The 23357-nt window shown below is 33.8% G+C and overlaps 1 protein-coding gene and 1 long non-coding RNA gene across 9 annotated transcripts; one reads left to right on the forward strand and one right to left on the reverse strand.

Moving 5' to 3' along the window:
- Positions 1-152: 152 nt before the first annotated feature.
- On the forward strand, positions 153-19125 carry LOC119189545. The gene is made up of 3 exons (XR_005112461.1): positions 153-211; positions 18297-18414; positions 18664-19125. It is a non-coding gene; the product is annotated as an uncharacterized LOC119189545 (long non-coding RNA).
- On the reverse strand, positions 7942-23059 carry LOC115443543. Of its 8 annotated transcripts, none has more exons than XM_030168993.2 (6): positions 22884-23059; positions 21970-22227; positions 13118-13174; positions 11746-11860; positions 11007-11189; positions 7942-9097 (listed from the first exon to the last, which is right to left on the reverse strand). In XM_030168993.2, the coding sequence occupies exons 2-6, from the start codon at positions 22192-22194 to the stop codon at positions 8724-8726; spliced, it is 954 nt and encodes a 317-aa protein (XP_030024853.1). In that variant the 5' UTR covers positions 22195-22227; positions 22884-23059; the 3' UTR covers positions 7942-8723. The 8 variants fall into 8 exon arrangements, with proteins under 8 accessions (XP_030024853.1, XP_030024852.1, XP_037295441.1 ...); XM_030168992.2 differs by having other exon boundaries at positions 21970-22242; positions 22884-23058; XM_037439544.1 differs by having other exon boundaries at positions 21970-22242; positions 23002-23045.
- Positions 23060-23357: the final 298 nt, after the last annotated feature.

Consider the following 23357-nt stretch of genomic DNA (forward strand, 5'->3'; position numbering starts at 1 on the left):
CAACATAGCAAAAGAAAATAATTCAATAACATTATCATAATTTTCTGCTTTATTCCAATAAACAGAACCATTTAACACATACAAGCCAATCTATATAGGTTTGGGTTTAATACAGTCTTACGGGACCCTAAAATCAAGTTCAATCGGTCGCCCGGCAGCGGTGGGATTCGCAAAGTGAAATCTCGAGAAGTAGTGTTCGCAAGTTTAGACGGTAAGGAATTGATTCTTTGACAAACTTTTAATAACAAGGCATTGCTCGCGATTTTTCTTATCTTAAGTCTTGCGTATTTTTATCAACTTATATTGATTATTAACTATGAAATGAAATGAAATCGTTTATTAAAAAACTAGACTTACAGAGACTTAATTCTACTTAAAATAAATTTATATAAAAGTATGAGATCCTTAAAACTATTATTTCCAGGGGTACCCAAACTAGGCAAGGCCTTTATCTTGGGCTACCAGCGACAGAGTTAATTAAACTAAGACTTAGGACGAAAGGAAAAATAAAGGCAACAGAAAACAAAATAAAAATAACGGTAACCTAAAACGATGTACGAACTTATTGTGCATAAAATAGAATTATAATCACTAAGTGGGAAAGTGGGACAGAATGATAAACCATGGAGCTCAGGATATTATATATGAAATTATTTATTCAACTATAATTATTTTGAATTGTTTGATTCTAATAGTCGAGGGCGACGAGCGCAGTGCGCCACCACGAACTAATTCTTTCAAAGTTTTGTTTGGCGTTGCCACTGGATATTAGCAAGCGTGGCGCAAACCATAAGGCAAATGACCGGCCCACAATATGCCATTTGTTAAAACTCACTAACTTAAGTTATATCATGTTGAGAAACTAAATAGATGTAATTAACTAAACGACAGTGGTGAAGGGTGCGTATACCCCGATTCCTACCTGCTTCGTTTATGTAGAATCTATTTATCGTTAGAATGATTTGCAGACCGCATTTTCTGCATAATATGTTGGATCAGGTTCACTTCGGAAAATTTCCCTTTTCGCCACTGATAAACGACTAAAGCTAATAGCTCGGTAACATTAACTGCTCCAGCCCCTGACAACACACCGACCATCATTCAGATACCTGTCATAGTGCTTCATATAATAATATTATGTAGTATTCAGTCTGTTTTATTCGTTTTAGTCTAACGCGTTTTATGTGATTACGTTGTATATTGCCTAATGAATTTTTATTTTTATAATGTTTAAGTTAATCTGAAAGAAAGTTATATATTACTAGCTTTTGCTTACGGCTTCAACCGCGTGAAATAATTGCATCGATCACACTCACACACACCATCCACTCCATACCAAACATCAAAATTGGGTCGTATTTGAGTTTATCGCGTTCAGACAGGCAGACACGTGCAATGGGGGACTTTGTTTTATAATATATTTTTTTTACCTTTTTAAAAGCAATAATCTTGTCATACATGATTGTTGCGTAATTTTACACAACGCACGCAACTGAAGGTCTCAAAAATATTTCCCGTTTTTGCAAAATGTTTCATTGATGTTCCGTTCCTATTGGTCATAGCGTGATGTTTTTATTTTATTTTATAAGTGAGGTTAAATAGCATATAGTCTACCTTAATGCATAAGCTAGCCAACACTAAAGTATTTTTTCAATTCGAACAAGTAGTTTCTGAGATTAACGCCTTTTGAACAAACAATCAAACTCTTCAGCTTTATAATATAATAGTATAGACAGTAATCTGAATGTAATATATAAACCAAGTTAATTAAGAGATAGTTTGCTAAGGTATTTCATCTTGGGGGAAGTTCTGACAACCGGTTCAACGCGTTTCAAGTCATTTGTAAGAAATTCTAGTTAACTCATGTCTTCATTAAAACTTAATGCTCTATTAAAAAATATAACTTACAAAAACTTAATGCCCTTGTCATCTTTTAATAGTATAATTTATTAATAACTAGATGTTGTTCGCGGCTCCGCCTGTGTGAGAAGCTTTTCCCACTACAAAAATTCTTAAATCAATGTAACGATAGGGGCAAATTACCGGGTGAAGAGTAATCTATGTGTTTAATCCAGGCATGATCTATTCATCATCAGCCCGTTGCAGTCCATTGCTGGACATAGGCCTCTCCCAAAGTACGCCATAGAGGCCGGTCTGTTGCTTTATGCATCCATTTTATTATGCGATTAGAATATATTCGTGCGTCAAATTTCATCTAAATCCTGGCTGTTTCTACATTTACTTCTAACGAACATCCAATTATTTCGCATGTATATTATTAGTAAAATGAGATAGGATAAGAAAGTAAGATACTGTATTATATACTGTCCTACTGCAGGGCATGGGGCTATCTACAGTTAAAATTTATCATCTGCTTCATTAATTGAGTAACAGCATATAATGCTTATGTTCCGAGATCCAAATCAGGCAAAACTGTATGGCTTTTTGAAGGGGAATTTACTAAAGACGAAGGAAAAAGAGAAATAAATATGGTTGCTAGACTAGATTTTCGCAACAAACCTTGCAAACAACAGTCAAATTGTAAAATAAAAAAGATTGAATTAAAACAATGGTACAGAGATTATAGTGAGGACAATGATTATATTATATACTTATTATGTTTTTTCTGTGTCTAGTTGGCCATGGGAGGATAAAACAAAATTATACTTGTGAGAACTAATCTAACTTCAGAAAAAAAGCGTGTTGGCACGTGAGTGACGTGTTTGGAATTATAATTAAACTTACTTGTCTTAATAATATGTAATTTACTTATGATTATAATTAATAATTACATATTATTATTATGATTGGATACAGAAAGCTCAGAACAGAGAGCGCTGGAAATCTTTGGAGGAGGCCTTTACCCGTGGAGGGGTTCTGGAAAAACCATAATAAAAAAAAAAAATTAACATACTAATTAACTGTACTTATCTTTTCTAGAAATAAAAGGCTTTTTATTTTTATTTTTTTATTATTATGATTTAGACCGACTCAGTGGCGTAGTTGTATAACGTGCGCGTTAGGACTACAGTGTGGAAACGGTCGGCTAAAATAATATTTGAGTTTTTCTGCTCATTATTAGTCCAGAATCAGAAATTCGTGCCCGATATGATAAGCTCACCCCCTCAAATCATGGGACGGAATATGCTCGGCGAAAAGTAGATGCCCTGGTTGAACAACTGCTTATCCCTTTGAATAAAGGCATGAAAACCCGCTTAAACTTCCGTACAAACCAAACCTGTTACTCTCACAAGCTGCGAAGATAGAAAAACTAAGTTTTTGCAACATAATATAGGTGTGGACTTCCGTGTACGCTTCAAGTGATCTCCTAATTAGTTTCATCTCAAGGTGAGGCAAAAACTGGTGCACAACGATTTTGGGAGGAACAGTTACGCAAGTTAAAACTCGGAATAGGTATTTTATATTTTGAGTCAATATTATAGATCAAAATGCCAAGGAAAAGGGAAATATATTGAGGATAAATTAATAAAATTACTTGCGTATTCATATCGCTAAAACTTTTAATTTATACCCTTTAAAATATGCTAACATTTCTACAGAAGAAGAACAATGTTTAATCTATGACGAACTTTAATAAGAAAATGTGTATAAGGAAGTAAGAAAGCATTCTTGGCAATCTGGATAACACGAATGAACTCCACTACTTCAAGTCGAAATAAATAATTTAACTTGGAGGCATAGTTTAATTGCGTACACGCTCGACTACCGAATTGAAGTCGTGGGTTCGACCCACCCTCAGAGAAAGTCATATTAGGTTTTTGTCTACAGTCCTTTTACTTTCTTTTCTGGAGTCAGAAAAAGTGCTTGGTAAAGTTCAATAGGTTCGCTTCATATTACGTGGAACATATAGCTGGTGAAATGTTACACTTCTGCCTACCCCTAAAATGGAATATATTTTAATATCATGTAGGTATGTATACAGAATATTTAAACCCATATTTATATAATCAATTTGTATACTATATCATAAGTAAAAGGGTATTCAGGTCGTGGCATGGCTCTGTGTTTCTGACAATGTAAAGAGCAACAGTCAAGGCCCAGACAATCCTAGAGGCACGTGACTATTTATTATATCAACTTACATCATAGTTAGGTGGGGGTTACGTAGAGGTTTTAGCAGCAATACATCAACAAATAGTCTCTTTATATCTCTTTCAGTAGAGGTATATAAATTTCACATCTAATACTACTATAATGCACATAACACTTCTATTAAAGAAGTCTTAATTACTAAAATAAAATTATAGCTAGGTATTCTCTTCCGCATGACTACCAACGCGAATTTGTTTATTCTTGTTATTATAAGCTTACAACTGTTTTATTTGTTTGTGAATGGGTAGATAGAGTGAATTAGTACAGGATTTGCTCAGCTCACGTCTATTAAATGTACAGAGAGGCTAAAATTTTAATTTGTGGCTACAAACGCACCCTAGGAATTCACCAGTCTCATCGCCTTCTTTCTCTCCAGTCGGTCACTCATTATTGAGGATCGTGACTCTCAATTATCTTCACAGTGATATCACTTCATCTGCTTCGGTCTTCTGTCTGATGAAGTGCTGAACTAATGGAGACATTCAACGCATTGGAAGCCTGGTCTATCCATCTTTTGGGGTTTCGTCCTCGTGGTATTTTCCCTTCCAACTTTAGGATCGTGAGCAGCTTTTCCAGGTTGTCTAGTTTATAGCCTTACTACACTGAAAAAAGATTATTAAACATAACGTATCAATCATCAATCAAAGAACCAATGTTTCATGTCGCTTCTAAATTATTAAAATCGTTTATTGGACTTTGCTTTGTTTAGTTTGTATTAATATTTTATGTATCTATATTTAAAATTGCGTTTTATTTACCTAAACTGTTATTAATTAAATACTTATAAGTTTTCAGAATATATTATACGAAATAAATTACTTAGTGCCGGTATATTATAAAATCTTTTGCTAATTTAAATAGATTAAATTCAAATTCATGACTAATATCAGAGTATTATTAACGTTAATTGGTCTGTCGTGCTGTGGATTAATTATTTCACAGTAATTATTAATTTATGCGTTGTATTCATTATTTATCTGGTTATATGATATATATTGTCATAGGATTTATTTAAAACATTTTGTAATACATTTGTAGTATGTGATTTTGCGGAGTGAATGTCTTGCGTATCAAAATCACAGACAAACAAAAGCCGTTGCGTTTCTTTCAGAGTTCGAAATACGAAACAGTAATATTTTTTTATGACACTTCCTCATATACGTAATCAATTTATAGTCGGCTAATGACAATATTTTCTGTAAAGACAAATAAATAGAAAGTAACTATTGGTTATTATAGGCTCGATGAAGGAACTTATCGCTTTGTTATTTAAAATATCTAACCGAGTTTTCGCATACATATTGTCCTATCTTTGCATTACCCGAAGTTATACTAATAGAAAAACGCCTATTGAATCCACCTGGCATTAAGTAAAATAAAAATAAATGTTCTAAATTGAATCCCCAAAGGATAGTATGTAAATTATTCGAACATGTGTCGGCATTTGTTTCGTAAGGTTCGGCTTAATGCATATGAAATAATCGTTTCATAATCCAACGCTCGCAACACTGAGCATAAACGACAGGGGTCAACCAGGGACGGAGCAAGACATTATTGGGCACTATAACCCCAATGACAACAGAATCGAATGTATATTTAAATTAAAATTCTCGATTGTAAAGGTATTATCGTTTATACACATTTCTAATTGGACTATTAAAAATGTTAAGCATAAACTCCGGGAATTCCCATAATCAGTAGCTAAACCAAATAATTTTTGTTCAAAGCATTAGACTACGCTTGTCATCCAAGAGTCCAGACATAGATATTAAGATTTCTTAAGTTTACGCGAATGTTAGACATTAAAATTAAAGAATTTTTCGCATTTTATCGCGGATTTAATAATTTAGTATTCTCCCGACGTTTCGAAGACTTTGCAGCCTTTGTGGTGCCCCCCCCCCCTCTCCAACGACGAGGATTATAGGACCATAGGACTTAATAGATATTAAGTCTAATAATTTTCAGTACTTATACATACTACTGTTTTAGTTACATAGAACCACAACAATTTTTACACGCTATTTCTTGACGATAGACATTAGACACCAAGCGATACTTACCTATATGGTACTCCCACTTTAAAACAGAGCTATAAGAGAATTGTAATGTCAATTAGTCTCTAATTAGAATAATAATATTTAGAACACAAAACATACAAATTGTCGATATGAAATATCTACCAATGTATTAGAACAGATGTTTTTAAATAACGATAGCATTAAAATATATCACTTCCCCAATCGCAGCACAAAACGTATTATCACAAAACATATGTGTGATCAGCCTTTTAATTCAGCATATTTTCGTGACAAAGATATTTTAAACCTTCCAAGACAAAATTATCTATACTGAAGGTGATGCTAAATACTTTTTATACAGTGTCGAGCAACGTAAAATTTGCCATTTTTTGACAATTGCGAGAACGATGTCGGACTGTATGTATGTACGACGATACTTGAAGGGAATAAGTCATATTACAATGAAGACCCCTCTCGAAAAGAGGCATGACTCGAAAACACAGCGTGTAAGGGGCCCAAAACACTTAAGAGGTTATTGCCTAAATCCGCTCACTTCTATAGTCATTTACGTTCACCGAGTAACTTCAGATCATGTGACTGTTAGATTGTTGTGCCACAGCAACGTTATGAACTTTTTCTATTATTATAATCGATTAAAATATTTAGATAGTACAATGGAACTAAAGTGGTCAATGGCAAATTTTTAAATGTTAAAAATAAAAATTCAATACATAGGTCTAGTGCCAGTGTACCTGCGCTGTGTATCGAGAAATTACGGGTTCGATTATTTGTAGAAACAAAAGGTATTTGGTGTACACAAAAGAGTTGCCCAGGTATGCAGTTTGTGCTTACTATGGAGACAGGATCGCTTTTCATTACATCATAGGACGGAGTTTGCTAATATGAATCGTTCATACACGCGCATCTTCATTTAGTGTCTTCTCATAAAATTATGTGGAGATGGTAGGTATGAAAATAATATCAGGGCATTAATGAAGTGCAGATATCTTTAATGTTATGGCTGGGTTGAAGTCTTAAAGATAGCCGTGTGTGGCTATTATTTGCAGAAACTAATGAACTATAAGTTTTCGTAAATAGATTTTTTATTTCCCACTACAAAAATGTTCTGAGCGTATTTTCATAATTGTTACTTTACTACTTTAGCTTCAGGCTCCAAATTGTACTTTAAATACGTTCTCCTTCGCAGTCAAAAGACATGTAGGCATTCGAAAAAATATAGGTGTAGCAAATGCATGTAAAAAGTTAAATAATACTTTCATTGTTGCCAAATGTGAAAGTCAACTATTTGTGCGTTAGTTCAGAAAGTAATTTCTAGACTTTTATCTGAACATATCTAATATTTAAACACCTATTTTTGTAAGTATGCTTGAATTTTTTGATGCATATGTATTATAATTATAATAATCAGACAGATTATAGACTAGCGGGTAAATTGAGAATTTATGACACGAAATGTAGAACCAATTTCATAGTTTAAAAGAGCACATGCATGGACCGGTGATAATTAGTAATCACTAAGGTATGTAATACTCTACCGGTTGTCACGGTAATTAATGATGAAAAAAAATTAGAAATCATTTTAACGATATATTCAAAAGGTTGCTCTTCAATATTTAATGTAGGCATCTTAATTCTTATAATTTGTTTTTTTTGTTTGTCACCGGGCTTATATCGTCTTTCTGCTCACCCACTATTCAACGACCCATAGATAAAAAATATAATAATAAACCTTACCTCGTTATATCATTATCTATATTGTATTTTTCAAAACAAAATAATAAAACTCGTGTGCAATTGAAACAGTTTATTGAACGGCCGCCCGCAATATCACGATCACAACAATAAATACAACTTTTCATAGCTTCGTACGAGTTATTTCTTATTTGCTAAACATATTATATTATGTTGTTATTTAGCGCATTGATCAAAATATATTTGGCTTCTTGTCAGTCCGAGAAACAAGATTTTATTTCCGTTATAGAAACTGATTTCCGCATATTGATCGAAATGGCTTTAATGATAAAAATGAACATCAAAAATAAGTAAACAACATTGTAGTTATGGCGTTTTTTTATTAGCTTAACTCTATGATATTATGTTTTTCACTGACATATATGTTTATTTCACATAATTACACGAAGATATACTTAATTATATCTAATTGTACTTATGTATGTTATATCTATTGTTAGTCTTACCTTAAGGCACAATGAGTATTAATTCCACAGTCAAGTAGCATTTAAATTATGAAAAATAAATAATATGACTAGTTTCTAGACTATGAATAGTTTCTTATTTATCATTCACTTTGCCATTCCCGTGTTCGTATTTTTATGTATTATTATTTGGTTGTGTGCGAAATTAAACGCCATGCGGTACGGGGGCAAATGCGTGTTTTTTTTCATTGTTACTAAAATATTGAGAAAATAAAATGCTTAAATATTTAAAAATAGTTTATGGTAACATTAAATAACATAATATATCTGACTTGATTTCATTTTCGGCCATCGTCGCTTCCAACCATGATCATTAATCATAGACAATACGCCTAATTTTTAGATTTTCAGTAGTTCAATAATCCGTGAAGCCTACGGTGACTTTACCAACGCCATCTAGCGACACGGGTCGGTAATAATCTTTCATTTCGCCCCAACCGCGCGGCGCTACATTGAAGTTCGGCCCAGAGACGAGAGGGAGGCGCGGACTCTTCGGCGAGGCATAAACATCGTTTAATTTCGTCGGCGCCAGCGGCACGGGCACGTCGACATTCTGCACAGTGATTGTGGGTGGCGAGATGGGGAAGGGCTCCATTTTGGGCAGGCTGGAGTGTTTGAGCGCTGACTTGGGGTATGTCTTCTGGTTTCTCTGGCTGGATGGCGGACGGTAGTGCGTGTCGTGACTAGCCACTGGCGTTGGGGTCGAGCAGGTGTTAGATGTGTTGCGACCTGGAAATATGAGGAACATTGTTTTTATTTCAGTTTTACATTCCAAATTAACTAGACAGAGACACGTTTAATTTCCAACTCTTCCCTATCTTTCTATTTGATTAATTTCGTTGCGGGATAATGACATATTAGTTTCCCCTGAGACTCGCCGAGCTTCACTGCTCGGTGTCGTAAAATGCGTGCCACTGCTGATCCTGGCTTACAGGAGTTGTACTGGTGGGTGGGAGGGCGTAAAAGTCTCAGAAACACGTTTAACGAAACTAGAGTTTTAGATGCATAAAATTTTGATATAGCTCAGAATTTGTTTGTATAAAGGTAATGGGCGGATGGATTATTTTAAAATTTTATTCGCATTTTTGAACTCTTCGTTCCGAATCTCTGACGGCCGGCATCAGAACAAAACATATGATTTTGTTGTGAATTCCTGAACCAAGAAATTTCACCATAGATAGTTATGGGATTGAAAACTCTTAACTTCCTGATCTCAACAAATTTAATTTAGTAACATCATGTGTGACACATAAGGCACAAGTAAACATACATTACGTTTTGTGCTGACGCCTGACCTCGGTCGTGACATTCGTAATGACTTGTCAGCCGAACTAGAATCATTAGCGTGTTTACATCTGAGAATAAGTGCGTTTGACAAAAAATACATCCGCACTAATACTGTACATAGCGTCATAAAATTATCGTTTAGGTTTCAAAAATTTTTATTCAAAGAATTTTTACTATTTTCTTTATAAATATACCGGAAAGAGACAAGCAAACTGGTTGTTAAAGCGTCTCAGTTAAGTTTGGATAAAAAAAAAAAACAAGAAAACCACCTTGTACTTTGAATTAAATAACTCATGGAACTACTCCTCCTTACATACACACATCATGCATTTATCCCCGTAGGGGTAAGCAGAGGCGCAACCAGGGCACCCACTTTTCGCGAAGTGTGTTCCGTCCCATGATGTGATAGGGGGCGAGCCTATAGCCTAAATTCCAGACTCCGGGCTGATACTAAGTAGAAAAACCCAAATATCACTTTGCCCGATCCGGGATTCGAACCCAAGACCTCATAGCGCTGCGTACCGCACATGCAGAAAAACTACGCCACCGGCCACGGCTGTCCTCGGGGTGCTCTTTGTCCCAAAAAAAATTACTTTATGTTCCATAATCCCATGATCTGGTTAAAGTCGAAACAAAAAAAAATACAGTGGTACCTGATGCACTCTCAAAAAGGAGAAACATACCTCGTAAATAGATAAATATGAACCATTAAACATTCGAACTTTGCATCAATAATGTGCAATTGTATGTACATCGATGAAAGCAAACGTTTATAAATATTAGCATGATTTATATAGAAAGATGTAGAAAGCTGGCGTACCACCAAAATGTCAGTTACAAATGAGCGTGTTTATTATCGAACGTCGCGCTGTAGCCAACGTTAATTTCACGTCAGAATGTAAACTAGATCCTCTGCGTCGTGTTAATTAGTTTTTAGTTAATTTAACGCGGCATTCCGGTTGCTATTTTGTTATTTTTTGTTTCACCAGTTGACAGGTGGGAGATTGGTTACTAAAAATTATAATTAGTAGAAAATATACTATGGCTTAATGGTAAAAGTTGGAGGACAAAACAAATTGGTTAAAAAATCGAATGAGCGACTGGGAAACCATCACAATATCAACAGGCCCAGAATTTTTTTATTTTCTTACGAGTCCACTAACCGAACATTTCAAATGTTTAAATCCATACTGTAAATAAAACTGCCTCCTACTCTAGCAACACTTTTTCTCCACGAAGTTTAAGTAGAGAAGCACTGTCCGACCTTCAACTCGATCCTATAACCTTCGTCAACCATCTATGATTGCACTAGACCGGTAATAGTTCTTAAAACAAAACATTAAATCCTCACCTCTTCCTTCGTGCACCCATTTGACGGATCTCTTTTTCCTGTTGACATACATGCTCTGCCCCCTGCTCATGTGATTGCTGGAGTCACTCAGCGACTTGGAGATGGCTCGGGCCAGGTCCATCTGCTCCTTCACTGTCGGATGGACTCCTGGCACGTAGAACGCTGACGATGCGAATGTTTTCTCTGAAAGTAGAAATAGATGTGTTAATTCCTTGAAAATAATATTGAATAATCATTTTTGGAAGATCAAGGAGAACTGGATTTAGAGAATAAATGAATGAAATAAAAGTAGATAGCGGTATGATGAGCAATTCTTACTGAAAAGACCGGAGAAAGATCGGGCGAAGGACCAACAACTTTACATGCCTTCCGAGGCACGTGGGCATCACACCGGCAACTTCCTGACTCTGCGTTGGGACTACGTATTTTAAAGATGTAAAATCCCAAAAACTTGTTTACTAACCCAGAACCACAGCGCAGTAGTAGTACTCGTACCGCGTCCGCATTACAACTACGCCACCGAGGCAGTTAGTCAGTCAAATCTCAACAATCTTATATACATATACGTATCTAGTAGTATTTCAAGTTAAAATAAGGTTAAAAGCTTGCACATATAATAAAAAGATACCTATCCCTGGACAACATCTATAACTATGATTTTAGCTTTACTTATTTTTTTTTGCATTTTATCTTCTCAGGTACAATTCTACCATAAACACAAATATCAGGATAGTCTTACCGAATTTGCGGTCTTTCTTTATGATATGCTCCTCAGCATCAGGTGCTGGCGTGAAGATCTTGTTGAGGTCCACCTCCTTGTCTCCCACCAGGATGGCCTTGTTCTCCACATCTTCCTGTTACGTTCCATACATTTTAGTGGCAAATAATAACTAAGTTTTTAATATTCAGAAATTCGTATAAGAGTTAAATATTTACTTTATATATTCATAATTAATCAATATTTTCTAGTTTATAGGAAGAATGTACATTGAATAGTAAAATAATTGCTAACTATAGGGCATAAGATATGAGGACTTTCAAAGCTAGATTAATGTTAAATACTATAGGTACAATAAATAATAGTGATCAACTACGTTTAAATTATAATTATAAGCATTATAACTTAGTAATAGTATGTGGCTGTTGCACTAAATTTCATTTAAAATTTACTAGAGATTACTGCTGTATGTAACATCTTGAGGAATATTATATATACAAGTAAAAAAAATCGATAAAAAATAATTGAGCATGAAAAAATTGCGAAATAAATATCACATTATAAAGCTTTTACAATTAGTTTTACCTTTCAATGGCCACGTTAAAGCAATAGCATATCAATATAAATGCTTATCCGTGGGAAATCTCAGAGTTAAGTGAAAATCAACGTAAAATCTTGTAAAATGCGACATCATGCTATTTTGTGCAGTGAAAACAAACAAAGTGTAATAAAAGAGATGATTCAATACATAGTTTGTACAAACGAAAAATCTTAGGTCAAAAGGAAATATACATTTTGAGATGTTCGAAAAATAAACATGTTGACTAAACAGTGAACGAATGTTATTCGTTTTATTTTTGTATTTTATTTACGTTTTGTGTTTTCGTCTGAAAAACATTATCATTTGTAGAACTGAACCGGATTTAAATTAGTTGCATTTAGGGAATTCCACAATGTGACTGAATTTGATCAAAAAACCAATTGCCTTTTCTTAAGATTATGAAGACGGCTTAAATAGATAATACAACCGAAATTGAACTAATAATTACACACGCGTTACAATTTCCCTATGATTATATCTGCATGTAATAAAAACAAATATTTTATTGTTTGTTTTTAGTATTTTACCATCTCTTTTATATCCAACAAATATTAAATTAGACGTACGCAAAAGCACATATTGTTAAATAAGTATAATACATAAAATAAAATCACAGAATTATAGACATAAAAATATTTAAGAATATTCCCGAAATGAATGTAGACAATAAATTAAACACAAATGATTTTTTTATCATTTTGGAAGAGTCAGACGGATGGACATGGAAATATTTACAAGAGTGAATTTTGATGTGCTTAGTGACTCAATTTGCACGTTTTAAGACAATCTTACAATATATTCCTGCTGCTCTCTAGATTCAGATGATTCCCGGATGATTTCACCATCATTCTGTATAATACCGATAGTTTCAATTAATTTCTAGAAGATACTAAAACATACTCCAAAATCTTAGCTAAAAAATATAATTAACTCAATTTTAAATCAAAATATGTTCTAGCCAATGTTTACGGCATAATTAACGTATGTTTGGATTTATAAGACAGCTGAGAAAGTTTTGCATTAGTGGTAGGTCCACAACGAATCCAACTTATATCACATCATCGTATACCTATGCATGGTAAAACATGTTTTGTTGATTATATTATGTAAACGACTCGTAAAATTAATAAGATTATCAAATTCAAAAGTAACGTTCTAAATTATATTGTCATCACCATAACACAAGGCAAAGGAAGCAAAGTCCATACAGTCTTAATCAATCATTATGTATTTTTATTAGGTCAGATTTTTGATGCCATTTGCATCTCCGATGGTCAGTTTCATGATTGAAACTAACATGTGACATTACATCTTTTTGATATGACAGTAATCACTAAGTAGCGTTGGCAGAAAACCAAGATTCGCGAACGCGTTGCCAACCCGACTGAGAAAAACAACATTTTTACAACATTCAGGCCAGTTTGACGATAAATTCCGAGATGTTGATCGTTATTAATAAATTAATATCGGCCATCACTCTTCTAAAAGCTAATTTATCTTTTCTTTGATGATTCATTATGTATTGAGTGGGATGGAAATACATATTGATTTTGGTTCCTTCTATCAAAGTATGTGGATTTAATATACGTGTTCGGGGCTTTGGGATTTAATTATGATAAGAAATCCAAAGATTGACGATAAAACCAACAAATTTTAAGCTGCTAAGTGCAATTTATATAGTAAGCATTTAAAATACTAGACTTTACGTCTTTCGTATGCTGGGATGCGTCTTAGACCTGACTTCTTATATCTACTTTTTAATAGATCCACGCCTATTCCTATGGGTAAACAGTGTTATTCAAACTTCATTTTAATAATAAGTTTGGGAAAACAGCAGTGTAAACTCGATAAGTTTAATAATACATTTACTAATTTAAATATCTTAAAGCAGATGTTGTCAGGGGTAGGTCTACCACTTGCCATCATCGTTATTGAGTTGTCCAAAAATATGTCTATTAACTGTGAGCTATGACTCATGGTAGTCCAAAAACATTCGAGCACTCCGTTTTTATCGGCAGTTATGTTTGTACCGTTTCAGTTCCTTATTACCGTTTACAACTTTGTTTGTAATAACCTACAGTAAATCAATGAAATCGCAGACCTTATTTCAAAATAAATTAGGGGCCGTAAAGCAATATGAAATTCGGAAAATCACAAACAAAGAGTTCTGACATTTATAAATCGGACATTGGGAAGATTGTTATACAAAAATCTTATTCAGTTTACCGTAAAATAGCAAAACATCAATGTAAAATACTTTATTTTATACGCTGTGATATCTTGTTAAATGACAACGAATTATTACAGGTTGGCAATAACTTTTGGCGCAATTATTTTGGCCTGATAACTAGCTATACTGATTGTCTCTGGTTAAAAATATTTTACGAATATTACAAAACGTTTTCTAGAGAAATTCGTTCTTCCTTGACTTTGCAGTTTCGATATATTTTCGTCGTTAGTGTTTTTGTAATCATTCGTGTTTGCCAAGTAGCTGCACAAGACGATCAGTCGCCAAACTAATGCGATACTAATATATGAGTCTTGCATGTTCTTGCCGGTTGGTTATATTTGGGGACACCTCCACCTATACGATTCTTTATATTATTGGCTTATGTTTATTGGTATGTACCTATGAATGCCTTTTCCAATAATTATCATTGAAGCCTACATATATTCAATATGTTTAACAAACAGGACCTCGTGGGTCCTCTCAATAACTAACAATAATTATAATCATTGTAACTGTACATTATCATCAAATAATTTCTTGTGAAGTTACTGGTAGTTACGTCCGAATATTGTTTTTGAGTTATAGAACATACAAATTCACGCCTTTTATCCACGAAAAGGTAGGCAGAAACGCAACTGGTACAAACACTGTCCGCAGAGTGTATTCCATCCCATGATGTGATAGGGGGAAAGTCTATTGCCGTATCGAACACAAATTCCAGACTACAGGGCGATATTGAGAGGAAAAACTAAATACTACTTGCTCAACTCGGGGATAGAACTCAAAACCAGCATTGTAGTCGTACCGTAATACAACTAGGATATCCGACGCCGTCTAATAGAACATAATAATATAATTTACCTCTCAATTAAGTTACGTATAACTCGAATTTATGATCCTTTGAAAATTTCAAATAACCCGGACGTTTTTCGAAAATGCGTACAGAAAATAAGTAGATTGCCCCTTGGCCTGGCGATTGTTGATGTATTAAAAAAAAAACTATATTGTCTTTGTCTTTGTATATTACTATGGATAATTGCAATGATTACTTTAGTTGAACATCGACGCCTTATTGTTGAATCTACGAAAGGCTATTAAACTTCTATTTTTGTTCAAGCATGGTCTAGAATCTAGATCATTCAAACGAGGACATCATCAAAGTATCTTTTTGAAAAGATAAGTTAAACAAAACTTTTTTGGCATATTCGATATTAATGGATAATTTTTGGCACAAATTTAACGGAAGTTAAGACGAGTATGTGGTTTCATTTACTATCGCAATGTCGAAAAAACTGTATAATATATTTACTTACAAATTAAATTGGAAACATCAGTAATGTTGTTTATTCTAAAGCGACAGACAAAAACAGTAGAACTAGACCAGTAATAAAAAGTGCCATATACACAATGCATACTAAGTCACTTGAATTTTTTTAACATTCTAACATACTGCCTAAATCGTTTCTCAATGCATCTCTGCCTTCCGATCTGCTAATGGACTTACAATTAGATAAATATAGAACTGATATGTTTTCATTTTTCAAGCTTCGCCAATCGAGAGTGAAAAGTTTATTGACCTGTCTGTTGGGATATTTTCATCTCTGAGTTGCTGTGAGTGGTGTGAACTATTGTCTATAATCGTTAGATGTACGGGAAGCCTCAATTTTACTGTTATTTTATATTAGTTAGCAAGAAAACGTCGGAGAGGTCGGAAAATCTTAGTTAAATCATCTATGCAAAATGTTTATGCCTTGAGAAAGTATGTTACCGTCTATTCGGTATTCTGTGTTACTGAGACCATGTTTAGATGGGGTGAGAGTATATTAAAGATAGATGCCGTAAGCAACCCAATTTGTACTTTCTTATTTTGGCGTAAATAAATTGCTTTTGAAATAAAGTACAGTTCAAACAAAATTGACTAACGAATTAGAGGCCCACGACGTTGTCTACGTTTATGCCGCTCTATCTTACTGGATGCATTAGCTAAACCCAGACAACAACTCTTATAAGCAAACCAATATAGATTTACCAAGAACGCGATATTTTGGAACATATTACTATTATATTTTAATCAGTATAGCCAGTTTGATGCAAAATATGTTATATGCACTAGCCTCAGAAATTACAATATCCTAGGCTGCTGACGGTTTAATAGAAACCTACCTATTTAGAGATTACCAACTCCACGTATAGACCTTTAGAATCCATCGTTAGCAGGTGTTAATGATTCGAAACCCGGTTAGTCTCAAAATGGAAATTTTGGCAACGTTCATGAAGTCTTGATCTTGTTTTGGCATTACCGAACGGTATTTATATGCTCATGGCTCTCTCTACGTACACGCTGTAGTTTTAAGACATCGGAAAACAGCTTTGATCTCAATTTTATCAGCACCTGTCTTTATATTTTGAAATTACCTTTTAAGTTTAAGTTTTTATAGTTTTGAATGACGAGACAATCTTGTCATTCGCCTGACGGTGAGTGATGTGACCGCCCATAAACAGTAGAAACACCATCCAACATCTTGAAGTATAAAGTATTATTTAGCATTCTACTGCGCTCGCCATCCTGACATGAGATATAAGTCTTATTATGTCCAATAGTTATACTGGCTACAATGTCTTTCAAAGCGGAACACAACATTGACTACAAACTGTTGCATGGCGGCAGAAATAGACATTGCGATAATACCTCCCCAGGCGAGCTATCGCATATGAGAGACCTACCATGAGTAGTAGTTCTAGTGGCTCGACCTGTTGTTGAAGATCAAGAGAGCGATGCTCATCCCGTCATTTACGTGCAATAACAATGTAAACCGTACCTCTGTTCAGAGGGCACGTTCAGCGCATGTATAAAACATTTATCAAGAATTAAGTGTTAAACTATTCAGAATCCGTTCACTTATCTATCGATGAAAGTGGATACGGTGCATTTGATATATAATTTTGTGTAACACAGTGCTAGTTTGTCCGGAACGTTGCAATGTTGCCAAAAGCCAAAAGAGATTGAGAGTAGAGGGGTTTTAACTCTTTGTAACACGAGTCACGTTAGGTATTTTCCATCATCTCGCTGTCTTCTGACATCTGATTTTAACCATGTAACGGGTAGCATAAGTATTACCCAGTGTATTACATATTTTAAGTGCTGTAGAATAAATCATATTCAAGTATATAATAGTAACTTGATCACTTTACCCGACTGGTTAACGACCACCATATGATAATTTCTTATGTTTACGGGAATGTTAGACATTTAATTAAAACTATTTTTCGGATTTTATCGCGATTTATATTATTATTGTCTCTCGACGTTTCGAAGACTGTAGCCTACATGATCGCCGCGATAAAATTCGAAAAATAGTTTTACTTCATGATCACCATATAGTAAAAACCCCACAAAATAGCTCGTTCAGAGATCAGTTTGCCTATTTAATATTGGAGATCGTCGAGGAATGAAACATCTAAAAGTAGTAAATGTATTGTTGTGTAATTTTACATGAGAAGTAATAATTTCGTGGCGCCAAGACATAATACTTCACAATCATCGCCAGTTGTTTATCAAAACCAACAATTCTATCTACATTTAGTTTTATTGACGTTACATACGCAATGAATGTAGTGAATTGCGTACATACTTCACGTGCTTTTTTGCATCTTCAGGATGTTTATGTTAATAATATGTTTTAGGAAGTTATTTATTATCTCCCGCGAAATAATGTATTATTAATCTTTATTTTTTTTTAGGTGGGGCGATTTTTTGGATATATTCTTGGTTAAGAAAGAAATACGCTATCTTGATATCAAAGGAGACATCCGACCAATACCCTCATTACTAAGAGCTTGGAATCACACGAAACAGCAGGTATTGAGTAAAAATTCGGTCCCTATAATCTGAGGGCCTCGGAGATTAGCAATGTAGAAAGAAAATATGAGTGATCGACGATATTTTAAATACTATTAATAGGTCACGCAGGTGCTCATTGCTATTCGTTTTTCAAAACCAATCCGAAAGACTGGTTACTTATTTTGTTAAAAGAAGTCTTTTATTAAATGCCTTTTTCTTTAATCGAGTAATTATGTAAATATTCAATTAATACTATTTTAATTTCAGCTCGATTGCCTATCGATAGACCAAATACATCTAAAAAAAATCGATATACTCTAATGACTGAGTGGCAGTCAAGTTTTTGAACAAAGATCAATCATGTGTAACCTGTTCACCGTGTAGAGCTACGACTGCACAAGACTTTCAAATCATTCAACATTTCGAAACGGCCGATGCGAATTGGTTTGAAAATTGTTTTTTGTGTTATTTCCGGGAAATATGTAAGCTAGAGCTTTGTTCAACGTTTCGAAGACAGACGGACAAACAGATTAACCCAAATAAACCTCGTTCATCTAATTATACGGCCGTTTGGCAACAAGTTATATGGGGAGTCTCGCATATTTAGGTAACTGTGAGTTAATGTGAATGATGTTTGAGGAAATTTTCAATATTCGTTTATATTTATTTCCCTTACATATAGAGTAAGTATTTTTCTAATTTCTTGGTAGGTAACATGAACTTTCTTATTGTTTAGTCTACTTGAATTTCATGTCTATTCCTAATTTATTATGAAACTTGAGAAAATCAAAATAATGCAATAAAATAGTTCCTAGTTTGGGTACCATTGGTAAATACTGATTCTTATTTTTTTAGAAATTTGTTTTGTTAAACCACTGTCTGTAACTGTAAACAACATTATATTGCAATTTTTTAATAAAACCTTTACTGTACTTTAAAATAAAAAAAATACAGTTTGTTTACTTCCTCTGCATATTATTATTTAAAAAAAATACGTAGTAATAACGCTATTGGCCCCAAGTCGACTGCCTAAGTTTCAGTTGTCATAGACAATAGTGTGAGCTTTAATTATCTATTGTTTACAAAAACTTCGATATACTCTCTAAATTATACACGCCGTCATTTCTCCAAATATGACGCTATAGTTCTTAATTTAATAACATTATGTGCGAATGGTATTTTAAATATATTTCACGATTACTATCCATTATATTATATTAATTGACGTTTATTATCGAAATTCCTTATGAATCAATTCTTATTGAAAAGAACTAAAGCCAGTTGGAATACACTTAATTACTTTATCAGCCGCCATAACGCTTGTGATGCGGTTTTAAAAATACGAGAAAATGAATGAACGTGTTTATAATTTGTTTTTTTCATACAGCCCTTCTTTAGTTATGATCCTCACTTGTAATGCGTTAGTAATTAGAAATAATGTACACGGTTTAAGTCTTTAATGATTTCTAATCTTTAAGGATGTCCTACGTTTCCAACATAACTTGTGTAACTTTAATAATTTTTGCACGTAAGTTAGTGATCAATATGGCGATATCAAGGGACGGAAATACCTTATCCGCAATGAGACTGAGTCTACTCCTTAAGGAATGCAAGCGTGATGGTATACTTTTACTAAGTTTCCTAAAAATTAAGCTAGCAGCCAAACCAATTAACTAAGATATTCGTATTGTATTTCATATTTTATTATTCCAAGAAATAGAACAAATATCGCGTGCTGGTATTTCAATATTCAAACAGAAAGTATTTCAATATAACGAAATGCAAATTGAAATAAGTTATTAATTAATTGACATAACTTTACACTGTGACCTATATTTAAATAGAAATATTGCGTGTGTTTTTAAGCGTATTTTACATTCAATTAAAATGTACGTACTAATACTTTATTTAAATATCACGTAGGTAGGTTTTCCCCTATCACATTATGGAACGGAAAACACTCGGCGGAAAGTCGGTGCCTTGCTAATACCCCTGCCTACCCGTTCGTGGACAAGGCGTCATGTATGTTTATTTATTTATATATGTACCTAAATATAGTTTATTTACTTTATATAGTTACCTTACGAAATTAATTTAAGGGTCAATAAATAAATTTAGGTTTAGTTTCGTCAACTATAACTTAGCTCTACAATTAACATATTCATAATTTTCTATTCAATTCGACATTTGAAGACAACCTTTCAACTAACTACATAAAATACTTTGATATATTCAAAATACTTAATACATTTTGCACTTTAAAATTATCTCAATAGCTAAGACATAAGCTCTATTTTTTGTAACCTAGAATTTACATATGCTCTATTTTTAAACCTAAGCTAATATTCTTAGAAAGAATGGCTCGAGTCCACAATTAAATCTAAGTGAACGAGTTAAGACCGGGGTGCCGTGGATTTGAGCCAAAAACATTATCATTGCTTACTACAATGAACTCTATTGGACACAAAATAAGACACAGAAATGCTCGACACATATCTTATTGGATTGGAATTCTGAATTTTTTGCTTACGTAGCTTAAAATATAATATAAGAATTAGTTTAGAATAAATACATAAATAACTTAATAAATAGATACTTATATTCCATACTTATATAATATTTAGAATGAACTGCATAAATGATTATACATAGATATCTATGAAAAATTTTGATTAAATAGACATGTTCCATAATGTTACTATTGATAGTATGGATATAACAATGCAGTTATATATTGTGTAGTACAATAGCCTTGAATTAAATTTTCCCACTGTTTCAGGTCTTTCATCCATCAAGGAGCCTAGTGCAGCTTAATACATACAAAAATATACATCTTTCCACACTATAATTTTGGAGGCAACGATATATAAACATAATTGAAAAATTATAGCTACCTATAGAACTCGCACCCGCTCCGACAGTCCATTCCAAATTTACTGCTTTATGCATTATTTAAAAGAAATATTTAGAAATAATATCTACTGTGAAGTTATCGGCGATTAATGAGTTGTTTTGATAGGAGATAGCAGATTGCTTCTTTGAGATCAAACGTTTTTGCTTTTCACAAAATTCAAAATTATCTTTAGGTAGATATGTTTATTTTCATACAATATTAGGAGAAGAGAGGAATGGATCCATGTATACTTCTTTATAATAATATGAAGGTCAAGGGAAATAAGGTAGACGGTCTCACCGTGACGAACTCAACTAGCCAAAGCTATTGTTTAGGGAAACTGCAGGTATTTCGTGGTAAAAAATATGACGCACGTTAAAATGTTTAATCATCCAAACAATATGCACAAAATCGTCTTGACGACAAATAAGGAGTTTAGAAAACAATTGGCCATTTTGTTTGTTACGCATCACGCAAAAAACAACTCGGAGCGAGGTACTGACTCATTGGACAATGTAGTCATGGATTACATATAAACCCGAGTCGCAATATGGAACACGAAAGCCATATAAAGTGTACAATCGTTTAAACAGTTCATATGTATACAATACTCGTGTCCAAGTCAGCTGGCCAGGCGTTAGTATCGCGTCCACTATAACTATTATCAGATAACGACTTACCCAACTTACGGGGAACAATTTGTAACTGAGGTTCGTAAGGAACTCTTTTTTCTGAGGGTCGAACATGTCCGATGGTTTGAAACCTCGCTTTGTGACCAGGGTGCTGTTGACGCTCGAGGAGCTCTGTACATCGTCGAAGCTGTCCCGGTGCACCACCCTGTCGTTGATCTTGTGGATGCTGGACATCTTGTTCGAGGAGTACTGGCTTTCGCTTATCGTCATCATCTTGAAGCCTTCACTGTTACACTAACACACGCACTGTAATTACGACAGCTGAAATGTAATAATTATAATCAAGGTTTCGGACCACGATCTCAAACGATAACTCTTGCGCCTAGTTTCGATACGAAATTAAAAAATTACAAGCGTTAATTGTTCCATTATTTACTTTAAAACTGTGGTGATAAGGCGCGGTTTCGTTTGTACTGAACAAGATCGTAACGTACAGAAATAATTTTGTTAGAATTTCGTTTGCCCGGCCGTTGCACATTATATTTTCCGATGTTGTGTTTTAGTGCACGTTTTCTATTGTATGGGCTATTCCAGGTTTTCAATACCGATACATTATTGGATTGTTTACGATTGTAACACGTACCTACTACCTATGGGAGATTAACCTTCGTTATATCTATGTCATGTAGAAAATGAAACTAACTCTGCTTTGAAACTATCAGGCAATGAGACGAGAAACACTTATTTATCAAGCTTTAACTTCGCTACTCCTTGTTTGGTAAACAACATTAAAACTACGATAGATATTCAAACCACAGTTACACCTATATTTTGACATGTAAACACAGTATGTAATTTATTTGCTTAGCCCAGTTACTATGCTGAAAATAACTGAACATTCATCAAATAAAAAACATACGGCTGAAAGGCTATTAGTCAACCCGGAAAATAAAACTACCCACATGTGAAACTAAAAAACAATATGGCCGCTCACGAACTACGTAAAATGTCACTTTATCATTTCACAATGTAGCACACACTTTATTTTTCGGTTACAATATTTTTTTAAATAAGGAATACTTTGCGAGCAGATGCGATTCGGTCGCGAGCAAACTTCGTACTAGCTAAAATAAGTTTTCGAACGCCATTACACAATACGTAGAAAAGCTCCGTCTGGTGTACTGTCACTATAATTTCAGAGGTTTTCCCGGGAGACATTTACAATGCATTATATCTGAAATGTGTAACGCAATAATAAAAGTAAATATTTAATTTGCTGTTTAGGGCGTTATAGTAGTAAACAAAATACATACTAATAATTGTTAAATATTATGTCTATGTATATTAAAGCTGTCGGATTCAGTGCAGCAACAAAGTAATTTTATTATAAATAACCATTTTGAGTACGTGCAATCATAAAACACAAAATTTTAAAA

Source organism: Manduca sexta, chromosome 3, assembly GCF_014839805.1.
Source record: "Manduca sexta isolate Smith_Timp_Sample1 chromosome 3, JHU_Msex_v1.0, whole genome shotgun sequence".
NCBI classification, from domain to species: domain Eukaryota; kingdom Metazoa; phylum Arthropoda; class Insecta; order Lepidoptera; family Sphingidae; genus Manduca; species Manduca sexta.

Bases quoted from the DNA above. Each gene is read 5' to 3' on its own strand.
- LOC115443543 (XM_030168993.2), bottom strand. From the start codon at position 22,194: ATGATGACGATAAGCGAAAGCCAGTACTCCTCGAACAAGATGTCCAGC. The intron at 11,861-13,117 runs GTAAGATTGTCT...GGAACGTAACAG, and splicing joins GAGAGCAGCAGGAATATATT to GAAGATGTGGAGAACAAGGC. The intron at 9,098-11,006 runs GTGAGGATTTAA...TCATATTTCCAG, and splicing joins ATGGGTGCACGAAGGAAGAG to GTCGCAACACATCTAACACC.